Consider the following 13,558-nt stretch of genomic DNA (forward strand, 5'->3'; position numbering starts at 1 on the left):
CTCAAAAAGCCAGGACTTGTGCGGAGAACTTCCAGTCTGCGAGACACACCAGCAAATGTTTTTATTTTCAGTTTTGAGTGCATACTGGAAAAAAAAAGTTTGTTACCTTGAGCCCAGGGTGTTAGCTAAGTGTGTAAACACATTTTCCTGCACCAGGCTAAGCTAAACTTCCATGCACAACCTGAACAACCACAACTTACCCTTCAGCTGCCTCAACTCAAAACACTTGAAACACCCACTGCATTGTGCGCTCTTGTTTGAATGTGTTCACACAGTCATTGATGGGGGAAATCCCTGCCTATGGCCAAGACATTCACTGGCACATAAACACAGCAGGAGCTCCAGGGAGGCAGTAGTGGAAATAACGTGACAAACAGCGGCAGACACACACATTAGCGTACACATATACGGACACGGATATTATACACGCGCAGAAAACAACCATTAGGGCTGGCTGGCCAAGAGAGAGAAAAGAGGGAGAGCGGAAAAAGTGGTGCGGTGTAATGACTAGGTGGACACCTGGAGCCAGGCGAGATACACCTGGTTTCATTGGCCTGGGCACGCTTCGGGGGCCTCGTTACACAGTGTGTGTGCATCTGTCCACCACTGGATACATTCATTTACACACTCACACACATACATACACACACACACGCCTCCACTTTAGGGAGCCATACCAGGCTATGGATTCCTATCCAGTGGGGAGCCCACCCCCCTCAGCTACTGATGTTGCTAGGGTAACAAGAAAACAAACACTGGTGGTACATGGGATGCCGACCCCTTGCAGTCAGGTAGAGCTTGCTATGCTGCCTTTCTTCTCTCTTCATCTGTCATTCAGTGGAGCAGCGTGCAGCTGTCATTCATGACAAAGGACAGGCGTGCAGGAGACACGCTCATGTATGGCGGTATGTATGTGTATTCAGCAGAATACCTGTCATTCTGACATGAGCGTAGAAATTTCTCCATGCACAGATGAAAAGACACAGAGCCTTCTTTTCTCCCCCTGCTCTCCCGCTGATCTGTTCCTCTAGGCTACTGTAGGTCAGGCACCTTCAGTCAGTTTCCTCAAGATAAAATATTCACAGCAAGCCTGGTTGTAAATATGCCTGCTAATTTACTGTCAGGTCCTTATTTTTTTTAGCCTTTCTTCCTCTCTCCTGGTGCTATCTTTACCAATATACTCCAGCCCTGCAGATATTGTGATGCTCCCGTCACCATGGAAAACCACTACACAGCGACACTCAGCTGTGCAAGGTGAGTGTGTGTGATGATAGGGATTTGTTAATCCTCTGTGGGATACCCCTTTAAAAAGAAACCCGTATGCCATTCATGAGCAAACACCACCATACAGAACACGGTGGCTTCTCTAACCACTGGATCGCCTTTCATTTTACCTCAAACCCTTGACATCATCTTCAATTTACAGCCGATATTTTTTCTTTTTCACCAAGCATCTGTCATTTATTTTTGTAGGCCGTCTTTTCCCCCTACTGAAATAAAGAAAAGAAAACAGGGACTTGAAAGAGTCTGTGAGGTCAAGTCGTGCAGAAGTATCATATATCAGATTCCAAATCTTCATCTTGTTCCCCAAACTCCCCATGGAGCCCTGCAGCTCCCCCTGCCTCTGTTCACTTTGAAGATTATTTATATTTCATTTCTTAACAGGCCTAATTTTGTCCAAGTCAAACTTCACTTTTTCTTCCTCTCTGCCTTTGGTTTAAGTAGCACATAACTCTGTCAAGTTAGACCCAACCACACAAATCTTGGAAGTTCTTATGATGCCTTATTTTAAAACTAGATTTACCACCTTACGGTCGAGTTGCAGTTTACATCCATGTCTGTGAAAACATGGATACGTTACACACACACACACACACACACACACACACACACACACACACACACACACACACACACACACACACACACACACACACACACACACACACACACACACACACCTCCCCTCGCGGCAGCACAAAAGATCAATACAATCAGTACACCCAAAATTAGAATCACTAATTCAGTATCTGACCAAATGTGTCCCCTTCTGGAAAATGTTTTTGTAGAACATTATGGTGTCACAGTAAAGCCGACCTTTAACCTCTTGGATATACAGTCATTACTTTATCTTTTTTATCCTTTTAGACACTTGAAATTTTATTATAATAAGTGTATTAATTCTTACGTTATAGCCAAAAACATGTTTTGTGAGGTTACAGTGACCTTAAAACTTTTGAACACCACATTCTAACCAGTTCATTCCTGAGTCCAGGTGGATGTTTGTGCCAAATTTAATGGGAACCTCCCTCATGACTTTCTTAAGATATTGTGTCAATGAGATGAGACACAAACAAGGTCACAGTGATCTTGACCTTTGACCACCAAAACCAGTTCATCCTTGACTCAAAGTGGACGTTTGTACCAATTTTGAAGAAATTCCTTCAAGGCGTTCTTGAGATATCACATTCATGAGAAAAAGACGTACATGAGGATTTAAACACAACCCAGAATCATGCCTCTGTCCATGGCCTTCAACAGTGCAGAGGCAAAAACAAAAAAGTTAAATTAAATCAAACAAGGATACTGAGTCTGCCATTTCCATGTTTTGTGTGTATAATATAATGTGATAATTGTGTGATAACTGAACCATCCTCATGCAAGTAAAACAAGGATATGAGTGGCTAACCAACACTTTGGATTGAGCAACTGTGAGGTAAGGGAGTGCAAAATATTCTGGGTCAGCATTTCAGCACAGAGAGAACGAGGGAGAGGGGGATGCAGGTGCTCCTGTCTCCAGTGGTGTTATTTACAGCTACACAGTGATCTGGCCCTGCTCCCTGCTATGAACCCTGCCTGTTGTCCAAGAATGTTGCAGGTGCTTTGTCTGGGTGAGCTCTTGAATCACAACGCTCCACGCTTTGCAGTCAGACACAGACAGAAAGAATGGTAGGCAGAGAGATAGATGGAGAAACAGACAGAAAGGAAGCAGAGGTCTGCCTCCATCTGTGTGACAACGTGTGACCGTCTCGTCCTGTTAGTTCTCTCTCCGGGTGACCCTGCCGGATAGCGAGGGAGGCCAGAAGGGGGTCAACTTCTCTGCCATTTATCACCGTCCTTAGCCAGGCAGGCTTTGAAATTTCAGGGATTCTTTCAATGCCGGGGATGAACCGCAGTCCGGTGCTGAGACCTTACACATGGCTATAAAAAAAAACAAAGGCTCTACGCTGCCTTGTCTGCTCAGAGAGGTCAGAGAAGCCATGCAGGGGTCACGTGAAATTAGTGGATTTTTGTTATTATTATCCCAGGGAGGAAATTCTTGCAGGCCTCACTGGGAGGGGCGTGGGGTCATGGGTATAGGTGAGTCAATAAAGCAGCAAGATCAGAAAATAGCTCTCTGTCAGACAACTGTTATTTTGATTCTGAAAGGGAAACATATTTGGTGCAAGAGAAAAGGAAGCGAGGAAGAGTCTGCTCCGGATTTGATGGGATTTTTCCACTGGCAGACTGCTTGCAGAAAAACTCAAAAGGCAATTTCAATCATTGCTGCTATGTAAAAAAAAGGGGAGCACATTTCACATATGCGTGTGAACATAGTCGTTTTGATCAGACTTGTAATGTAAGATTTGAAAAACACCATGTGGCCGGATTGTCACTTAAGCAGGGTTGGCATTTTAGAGAATTACTCAACGGTGAACCCACTGAACTCGCCGTGTACAGTAGTGCTATTGAAAACTCTTGAGAGGTCTTCAACTAAAGCCCTTTCAAGAGATGTGGCATCTTATCACGAAACCTATTTCCATAAGGGACAAATTAGGCAAGAAATATACAGTACGAGTGCCGCACTGTCACTGCCAAAAATAAGAGTGTTAAGGTACACAAGGAGAGCAGAAAATGACCTTCTATGACACTGCCAAGATCACCTAACAAGACTGGGAAAGAAAAACAGCTGGTGCACACAGATGAGGGGGGGGATCAAGACATGGCAAACTATGAGGGCAGAGAAAACCTGGCAAACCTGTCATCAAAACAAGCCTGACTTTAAAAGTCTCATATTATGCTCATTTTCACTTTCATACTTGTATTTGAGGGTTTCACTAGAACATGGATACAAGGGCTGCCCCTTAAAAGTCGAAGATTCGAATCATAAGTTTGAGAGACCTCAGTCAGCGGAGATTGCTTCACGTCGAGCAGTCGGGGTGTTTTTTGTTTGTTTTTTGCTTGTCAGCGTGCTGTTCAGCGTGCTTATGGGGATGTTTTTGTCCACAGATTTTGCTGTGCAGGGAGATCTCTTGACTTTAAAGCTACTCTTTGGTAAAGAAAGTTGTGGACATGCAGGCAGCGGCACAGAGGAAGAGAGACACTGTACTATAAGGCTCCAAGATGTCTTCTCTGTTCTTCGTAGAGGTGGTGAATTTACAACTCATAGCAACTTAATATAACACAGTCTCTGGCTTTTGTTTATATCTAGTTTCGGCAAAAAAATTTTGTTGCACTTTGCCGATCTGTCATTAGTGCAGTCAGCTTGTTTACTATATTACATAAATGCCGCTATCACACTAAATTTCCCATTGTGTCTGTTAAAACTTAAAAACTCTACATGAAATAAACAAAAACAAAAAAATAAACCTGCATCTGTAAATATTCTTACTTAACAGCCCAATCTCATTCAACTGTCATAATTCTGAGTCGGGTACAGCCCCAATGTTAACATGCGTTTATGTTAACAAAAAATGTTTTCTCACACTGTCTGCCTGAATACACCCATATTTACCTTTTGTCTTAAATACTCCGTTTTCACGCCTTTCTCTTTAAAAAGCTCTTCAAACAGCCCAGTCTGCTCTTATAGATCTGTGTTTCCAGGTCTGCACCATCACTGCAGCACAATGACTGTAACGGCACTAGGGGTCAAGCAAGACACATTGGGGTTATCCTGGACTCAGATTTACATTTCCAAAGCCACATCAAATCAATAACTTCATCTGCCTACTACCATCTAAAAAAAATACTTAGGTCAAAGGAATAATGTCCAAGCAAGACCTTGAAAGGCTCACCCACCCCTTTATGTCCAGTTGATTAGATTGCAACGGTCTGTTTGTGGAAATTTCACAACAAGCTGTCTGGCAACTTCAGGTTATTCAGAATTTCGCTGCTAAGATCCTGACAAAAACTAGGAAATATGATCATGTTTCTCCAGTTCTCCTTACATTGGCAACCTCTCATTCAGAGAATGATTTCAAAATCTTGCTTCTTGACTTTAAATCACTCTGTGGCTTAGCGCCCAAATATATCCCTGACATGCTTGTGACATCTGAACCTTCTAGGACCCTCAGGACATCTGGGGCTGGCCTACTGACCACCCCAAGATTAGAACAAAACACGGTGAAGCAGCATTTTGTTATCATGCAGCTCAAACCTGGAATAACCTCCCACATAATGTTAGACAAGCCCCAACCCTGACCACTTTTAAGTCAAAGCTAAAAATGTTCCATTTTTATAATGTAGCCTTCTCCACCTGGTAATGACTGCCAACTTATTTTTAAACTTGATTTTAAATAATTTCAAACAATCTTTTTATCTTTGCACCTCTTGTCTGCACTTTTGCTATTTATAATGGTGGTTTTTGTTTTTAAAAAAATTATAAATGATGGAGGAATTAATTTTACCTTAAACTTCAATGAAGTCTTGACGGCTCATTTAAAAGCGCACTTTCTCAATACGGGCAGTGTGGATTGAGCATCTGATAGTTTCACCATACTAAGCACAGTACACATGCTTTATGATAAAAAAATACATGGAAATCTGACTTCATACAATATGGGCCATTAAGGGTTTCAATATTTTTAAATGGCAACTCTTTCCCCTCCCATAGTGAACCTCTGATGTGCTCGATTGAATCTACTCAGTAAACAACAGTAAAATGATGTACTGTGTGTAATTGGGTTCGATGGCATTGCTTGCAAAAAGTAGTTATTCTCAGGTGATAAAATAAAAAACAGGTCAACCACAACCAAACCCAAGCTTCTCCCTGCTGACCTGTTGATATTCCTGGCAGACATCGGGCTGGGCCAGCGTGTTGGTGATCTGTTCGAGATGTGGTTTAAGGAGGGGTCTGGAGCAGCCTCCCAGCACTGCAGCCAGCACCATGAGGGGGGTCCAGGGGTGTGAAGAAGAAGAGGGGGCTGTCACATGATCCAGCAGCAGCTTGAGGAAGACAACCGGAGGGACAAAGGTCCCCAACAGTTTAGCAGCTGCCAGGCACTAGATGTGGGTACAGAGAAAAGGCAAGAGAGAGAGGAGAGAGATAGAGGTATGAGGGAGTGTAAAAGAGGATGAGAATCAAAGGAAGTCCTTTTTTTTTTTAAATCTCAGACATCAAAGATCTACAGTCTTCCTATGTAAACAGATGCATCCCAAGTCCTTGATCCCTGCTCAGCCCAGCTTACGTAGAGCTCAACAGATGTGTCCTGAAATGATTTGGTCTGGTAAGAACTGATCACAAAACAATTCACTTGGTCTGCAGTGGTAGAGTATTACTAAATACCACACCTAATACAAAAAAGGAAATCTAACATTCTGATAATCACATGACTAGCTCTTGGGGACTCACATTGCTGATCACGTCCCTCTCTGTATCGGTGCAGGCGCGGTAGAGGGTGGCCAGGAGAGGCTGCAGATGCTGGGTGCTGTGGTCCTCAGCGTGGAGCAGCAGCACAGAGAGCAGCTGAGAGGTCCTGATCCGTGTGGGCACCAGCCAGTCGGTTATGTCGTGGGCAATGGCCGGCACCAGCCTACCCAGGTTTCTCACCACGAGCTCTCTGCAGCCCAGCCCTGGACGCTCCACTGGAGGAGAAAATGAAGAACATTCACATTTTCTATTCTTCTGCTGTTAGATAACAGTTTTTGAAGTGATAATTCTTTCTCAACCTGCCTACGTCTCCTGCAGCTAGTCAGTAACCCTGGCTCTGATGCACTTTCCTTGTGACGCAAACTGTTCCCCAACAACTCTATTCTGTGACGAAGACGGGACGTTCATAAGTTAAATATAGAGCTTTGATTACAAAAAATGACAAGATGTAGCTTTGTTTTCTTTTTTTGACGAGACTAGACTAAAATGTTAATGGTGGGTTGTTGAATAATACCCTTTGAAATCTGGATCGACATCACTTTTCTTGTGCTTTATCCAGATGCATTTCACAAGTATTTAAACCTTTAAACCCTGAGCAGATTGGTTTGCTTTCTTTCAAAATCATAGGGAAATGGCAATGCGCAACTTGGCAAGAACTGTTCCACAAATTGCAAGAAAATAGTAATTTAGACAATTATTTTTAAGGTAAGTGGTAAATGAGGAAGTTGTATTGTAGGTAGATGGGTAGGATACCTTGAAGGAAGTGGGTATAATCTCCTATATAATACAACAGCTTTTTTGTCTTATAGGTGGGTATACTGTAAATTCCCAGAAAAAGATGTGGAAACACCCACTGTACCCGTCAACTGTCTCAAATCAGTAATTTGTGGTCTCAAAGTTTGAGATTTTGAGTTTTTTAAAATGCTCATCAGCAAGTGTGCACTTCTAATGTAAATCATTCCTTAAACCTGACAAAAACTCTCCTGGAGAAACTCATGTATGAAAATGTGTCGGAAAAAAAAGTTATGTCTAAAAGAAATCCCAGCACTTGATACAACTTGTCACCTTTTAACAACTTCCCATAATGTTACCTGTAACTGAAATTGTTTAAAGAGGGAAAACATCTTGAAAGTAACGACTAATAACTTTTCTCCTTCTAAAACTAAACTTAAACATTTTGAGTTGAGTTGTCATCGACTTTAACTATGATGGACAAAACTGACTACATTGTGACTAAGACTAATAACAATTTTGTCTAAAGACTAACACTAAATCAAAAAGAGCTGCCAAAGTTAACAGTGCTTTGAAGAGACTCCAGGAGATGAGCAAGTTGTTGATTTTTACTCAAGGTGTCTGACTGGCAGACAGCCAGCAAGCACCTTGTTGATGACAGCTCACTGCAACATGTTTTCTGGCTCCATTACATTTTCTGTGTGTGGTCTATTTATCTGTTATGAGAACTTGTGAAATGTTGTAATCTTTATTGTAGTGAACTACCTGAACACTAATAAACAGCATTTACCTCACAACAAATATCACTGACTCACAGGTTTTCAAAAGTCTGCCGATTGGCCTCCAACTTATCACATTTTTACCTAACAATTTTTACGATTTCCCCATAAGGGACTTGTCAGAGCAAGTGAAACACATTCTCAAATAGCCCTCTACATTTCAAATCCAGCAACCCTCTTTCCCCCCTTCTCTCTCCCTTTCTCTCGCTGTCTCACCTTATTCTCCTTCTCCTATAGACACACTAATGAGAGAGGAAGAGAGGACTAAAGGAAGACAGAGATAAATCAGAGACACACACCAGGACAAGACAAAACAAGCCCCTTTCTGGTCGTCTCTCACTGTCTGACGGTGACCTCTTCACACTGGGAGGCCCGGCAGATTTATGATGGCAAGAAAGAGAAAGACAAAGACAGTGAGAGAGAGCCTCTTCCTTTCCTTTCCTGTCCTCAGGCACAGCCTATATTCATCCACACTGTCACATGTGTAACTGTGGGACACGTATAGGATCTTTAAAAAAGATACAAAGCCTAGGTACTGTACCCCTGACACACACACACACACACGCAGACACACACTGAGCCTGGCTCAATAGGCAAGCCATTGTGACCATGTTCAGGTTCACACTCATTCCTGGCCCCGAGGCAGACACTCATCTTACCAAGCCAGTGCCCGCCCTGATGTGACACACACGACATCATTTTTACTGTATGTTGTGAATCTGGACAGCTGTAATAAAGACAGATGATTTAATGGAGCAAAAGGGGTAGAGATTACACCTACATTCAAAACTGACCTTTGTATTTGACTGGCGTTTTAAGGATTTTTATGTGCACAGTAAATGACAAGTGGAGCCAGTGCACCAGTAAAAATTGGACACTGGAACACTCAAACACTGGAACTCAGGTATCATTCCTTTATGTAAAACCAGTCCCTTAATGAAAAATAGCAACAATTAATGCTAATAAGACCTTTGGGTGGCAGTAGAAATAGTATCTTTACCAAACTGCAGTTTAAATGCTATAAAACCAAACAATGACTCCAAAACAATGTCTCTATAAACCTGTGCATCTTACAATCAGCTAGTTATTAGAAAACTAAATGGGACACTAAAGATGACTGATGCCAACAACTGATGCCACATAAATTAATAAGACTTTTCTCTGTAACAGACCTGCCTGACAGTGTGGGAACTAGATCAAATAACTGGGGGAATAAACCATGCCAACTGTGACTGACCTCCTGGTGGGTAGAAGGGAGGTGGGGTGAGAAGAAAATCCAACTTGTCCTTGATTTCTTCTTCGTTCTCCTTCTCCCACTGGGTCCCGACCTGCTTCCATAAATCAGCTGCTAGATGTCTGCACGAACAGAGTGGAAACACAGATTATTTTCCCTATCATCAACGTCGTCATTGTCGTTAATATCATACACTGTACTTCACATCTATGTTTTAGATATTTAAGTGATGTTTTCTTTTTACATGAAACGACCTTAATATTTGTAAAATTGGGTATAATCTTCTGCATAGTCTAATGGCTTTTTTGGCTTATAGGTGGATATACTATAAACAGCCAGAAAAAGAGGTGGAAAACACCCCATATACTTGTCAACTATCTACGTTTCTCAAATCAGTAATTTATGGTCTTAAAGTTTGAGATTTTGAGCTTTTCACCTGCTGATCAGCAAGCATGTGTTCATAAGGTAAATCATCCCTTAAACTTGTCAAAGACTCTGCTTGAGAAACACAAGGTTGAAAATGTAAAGAAATTATTTGTATGCGTAGAAAAAAAATGGAATTTACAAAATATTAGTAGTCAGAAGGATATATAGTATATGACATTTGATTCTTTTACATTGTATATGGAGCAATATGGTATCACAGTGTCCAATTTTACCTTATTTCCGGGATCTCATCATTGATACCGCTCAGCAGGAGCGGGATGAGCTTATGGAAATAAGAGTATCTGTCTCTCATGTGAAGTAGCCAATCACCAACAACAGCAGTCACAGCTTTTCTCACCTGGAACATAAGATGGAGGAAGCAGAATTGAGCAAGAATAACTTAATAAGCACACATGTAGGCACAAAGTGGGACTTTTAACTTTGTTTAATGTTGCTTTGAACTTAACCTGTGGTGAGTCGTCAAACAATCTCTGTGCCAGGTGAGAGAGCACGTCATCCACGTTTTTCCCAGTGCCGTGCTGAATGACAGCCCCGGTGGCCTCGATGACAGACACTCGTACCCGCGAGTGTTGATGAGCAATTGTCTGCATGAGAGGCTTGACAAGACTCTCAGCCTGCATGTGAAAGTGCTCTGAAGAGAAAGTGCATTTCAGTCCACTCAGTTAAGTTACTGGCGAGCAGAGTGACACAGTGATATCACATCAATACAGAGATATGAGACTGGATATATCCTGGGATTTTTTGTTATCTCAACATTATGATATTGCTTAATATTTTTAGTGCATTTAGAGGCTGAATTAAAGTCCTGTACTGAGTAGTCTGAATTTCTGTTAGAAAAGTAAATATATGCTCTGACACCATTTGAATGAAATAAGGAATTCATCCAAAGTGACACACACAGTTGTGACTGTACACGCCGTCTAAAAATAATAATACAGCTTTTTTTAATTTTAAAAAATTTCTGCAATCACGGTACATAATTAGTCAATTGCCAGTATATGAATCACTGAACCAGTGATTTAGTCTATATGGGGGGTTGCAAGACTTTTCTCTTTTAAAACTTTGTAATACTGGAAAAATCAGATCTCTTGAGACATCTAAAGATTATCTATCATCCAACTTGCATTCAATCTCTGTTTGTATGGTAACATATATGCACTGCAAATTAGACGTTGTCTGTGTATTTATATGTTTCTGTATGTCTTGTCTCACTTCTGTACATTTTTTGTAAATTTTATTCAGTTAACATTCGATAAATATGCGCAATTTGTTGGCATGTCGGCTGAATATAAACATTATATGGGACCTTTAAGATAACTGTAGAGCTGTGTCAGACAGCTGGCCTCTCGCACACATGTCGGCGTGCCTCGAAACCATGGCAACAGACTCTATCCACAACAAAAAACAGTTTACACCAACCTGGCACACGCTTTGCAAAGTTTACAATACATTTGCAGCTTTCTCTCCTGACATCTGGGAACGGGTCGACGACGGTTCTTTGTAGTATGTTGATCATTTCCGTCAGATACGGCGCTAAATGCTTCCCGCACACATCCACCGTCAGAGTCAACATCTCCACAGCCGACAGCCGGAGCTCCTCCGCCGGCTCCAGAATCTCCTTCTCCCCGAGCCTCTGAGCCAGACAGGGCATGAGATACGGCAGCGACTCCTCCGGCTTGGGGACACAACGAATAAACTCTGTTATCGTCGTTATCGCGGTTTCTCTGCATCTTTCCATCGGGTCTGACAAACATTTGAGGAGAGGCTTGAGGAGGGAAGAGAAAACCTCCTGTAAGACGCCGCTGGAAAGTCCTTTATCTATAGTTTCCCTCTTGATAAGCTCAAGGGCCCTCTTTCTGGTCGCTTTGTTGTCTTCGTTCAGACAGTTTAAATGTCGGTTCAGTCCTCTCAAAACTTCAGAAGCAGCGTGTTCATCTCCTGCCGCCATTGCTGCCATCTTGACTATTGTTATGGCAACGCGCAGCCGCACGACAAACAAACGGCTGCTTTACGGCAGCTGGCTACTTCCTGATTCAAAATCTCGAACTTTATTCGCATGTACAGCCTTTCCTTCACATCCAGCTCTCTCCTTTTTGAAATCTATTTGTTTTCACAAAACGGATACAGGTAGTGTAGGTAGTGACTTAAAAAATACAAAATGCATTATTTTATATAATAAATAAATAATATTTTTCTTAACTCCACCCACAAATGTAAGTTATTTACCTTAAAGCTTGGAAATCCTTGTTTCATAGAGGACAGTGAATTACTTAGCTTAGGCCCTACACAGACAAGCCTACCTAAGGTAGGCTATTCATTTTGTATCTCGGATCTTATTGCTTTATCACTAGTTTTGCACAAATTTTCATCAGTTATTGCTGAGGAAGTTAACTTTTCATTTTGTTATTGTCTCTTAATTAAAAATAGGTGACTCCCAGCAAGCCCCCGAGAACAGGGCTGGGCTATGAAGCCAATTTCATGCCAATGATTTCCCTTCCCTGGGAAAAACAGGAATATGTCAGTAGTGCTCCAGCAGCATAAGCCTTCACTCACTCTGCTCTATCTGCATTTAGAGATAAATCCTTCTGGTTTACTTCTGAGGTATAAGGCCCACTGAATATGTGCAGCTGTGTTTCTCCTGCTTGCCCCAAAGACTTTACCTTGTGATGTTATTTACTGTTCTTGAGGAAAGAATAAATACAAATATACAACCACAATGGCTAAAATAAATCAGAATAGTAACTTCATAGATGACCACGTTTGCAGTTTGAGGTATCCTGTCATGGGCCACAGGGATTTTTTTGGTGCTGCAAGTGGCTACTGGGAATAATTGGCTGAAAGGCTCATGGATGTAGAAAGAAAACCTGGATACAGCATGGAAGCAGGGCCGTGTTATTTCTATGAGAGCTGCTGAATAGCGCATGAAGCAAAAAATGCTGTATTTCTGCAGTAGCTATGAAAGTACCAAGATCTTCCACATCATGGAGCGCATAAGGTGAGTTTTGTGTATTTGTGACCCCCCCCCTCGGGACATGAGTAATCAGTCCCACTCCATGCACTTTTACCCCCATATCAACGCCCCTGAATGGCTCTGTAAAGAGTACTGGAATAAATAACATGTAGTAACAACAATAACAATAATATGTAGTAAATGAACAACATTTTTTTAATTTCCTTTTTTTTAGGAGGGAGAGATACTGGCATTCAGTCTTCATTCATGACCACAGTAAATCTAAAATCCTGACTGTGGCCCTCAAAGATGTTAGTTTCTTTGCTTTTCTGCGCATACAGCCTGTCTGCATATGTACAACAATACACCCCTGTTCATTTTAGGGTGGATGTTACCTTTAAAGATTTTTTTCACCTGTACATGCCTGGCGCGTGCTCGCTATCGCTGGTCTCGGGAGAGCGCCGCTCGCGAACGTTGCGGTCGAGAGGATGATAGATTGACGTCATCGGGACTGACGCAGAGCCGAGGTATCAGAGAGGCAAAGCAACAGCAGCCAGCAGCATCCCGGCTAACCAGCGGTACCTCACCAATCTCCCACCACCAGCGAGCTGTTTTCCCTCTGAGCATCCTCCACAAATAACGGTAGGGACACCAGCGAGAGAGCCGACCAAACCCAGGTTGTATGACCACCAAACAGCGGTCAATATCAGGCCCTTTATGGCGTTTAGGTCGCGGTAATTCCCCTTCGTTGTGGTTTGGTTGTCATTGTGAGGTTAGCAGAGCTAGCT

General features: G+C 42.2%; 2 protein-coding genes across 2 annotated transcripts in view; one reads left to right on the forward strand and one right to left on the reverse strand.

Annotated features, from left to right (window-relative positions):
- dnaaf5 (dynein axonemal assembly factor 5) overlaps positions 1-11,807 on the reverse strand; it is a 36,873-nt gene extending 25,066 nt beyond the window's left edge. Inside the window, exons 1-6 of the mRNA XM_042505572.2 lie at positions 11,240-11,807; positions 10,267-10,451; positions 10,033-10,157; positions 9,377-9,495; positions 6,611-6,843; positions 6,037-6,261 (exon numbers count right to left, since the gene is read on the reverse strand). Coding sequence (XP_042361506.2) covers positions 6,037-6,261; positions 6,611-6,843; positions 9,377-9,495; positions 10,033-10,157; positions 10,267-10,451; positions 11,240-11,777 — 1,425 coding nt within the window. The 5' untranslated portion in view covers positions 11,778-11,807. The remainder of the gene's footprint in view (positions 1-6,036; positions 6,262-6,610; positions 6,844-9,376; positions 9,496-10,032; positions 10,158-10,266; positions 10,452-11,239) is intronic.
- A 1,448-nt stretch (positions 11,808-13,255) lies between these two features.
- prkar1b (protein kinase, cAMP-dependent, regulatory, type I, beta) overlaps positions 13,256-13,558 on the forward strand; it is an 83,021-nt gene continuing 82,718 nt past the window's right edge. Inside the window, exon 1 of the mRNA XM_042504863.2 lies at positions 13,256-13,412. The gene's annotated coding sequence lies outside the window, so the exon portion shown is untranslated. The remainder of the gene's footprint in view (positions 13,413-13,558) is intronic.

This window comes from Plectropomus leopardus, chromosome 18 (assembly GCF_026936395.1).
Source record: "Plectropomus leopardus strain MGB_pleo_1.0 chromosome 18, ASM2693639v1, whole genome shotgun sequence".
Lineage (NCBI taxonomy): Eukaryota > Metazoa > Chordata > Actinopteri > Perciformes > Serranidae > Plectropomus > Plectropomus leopardus.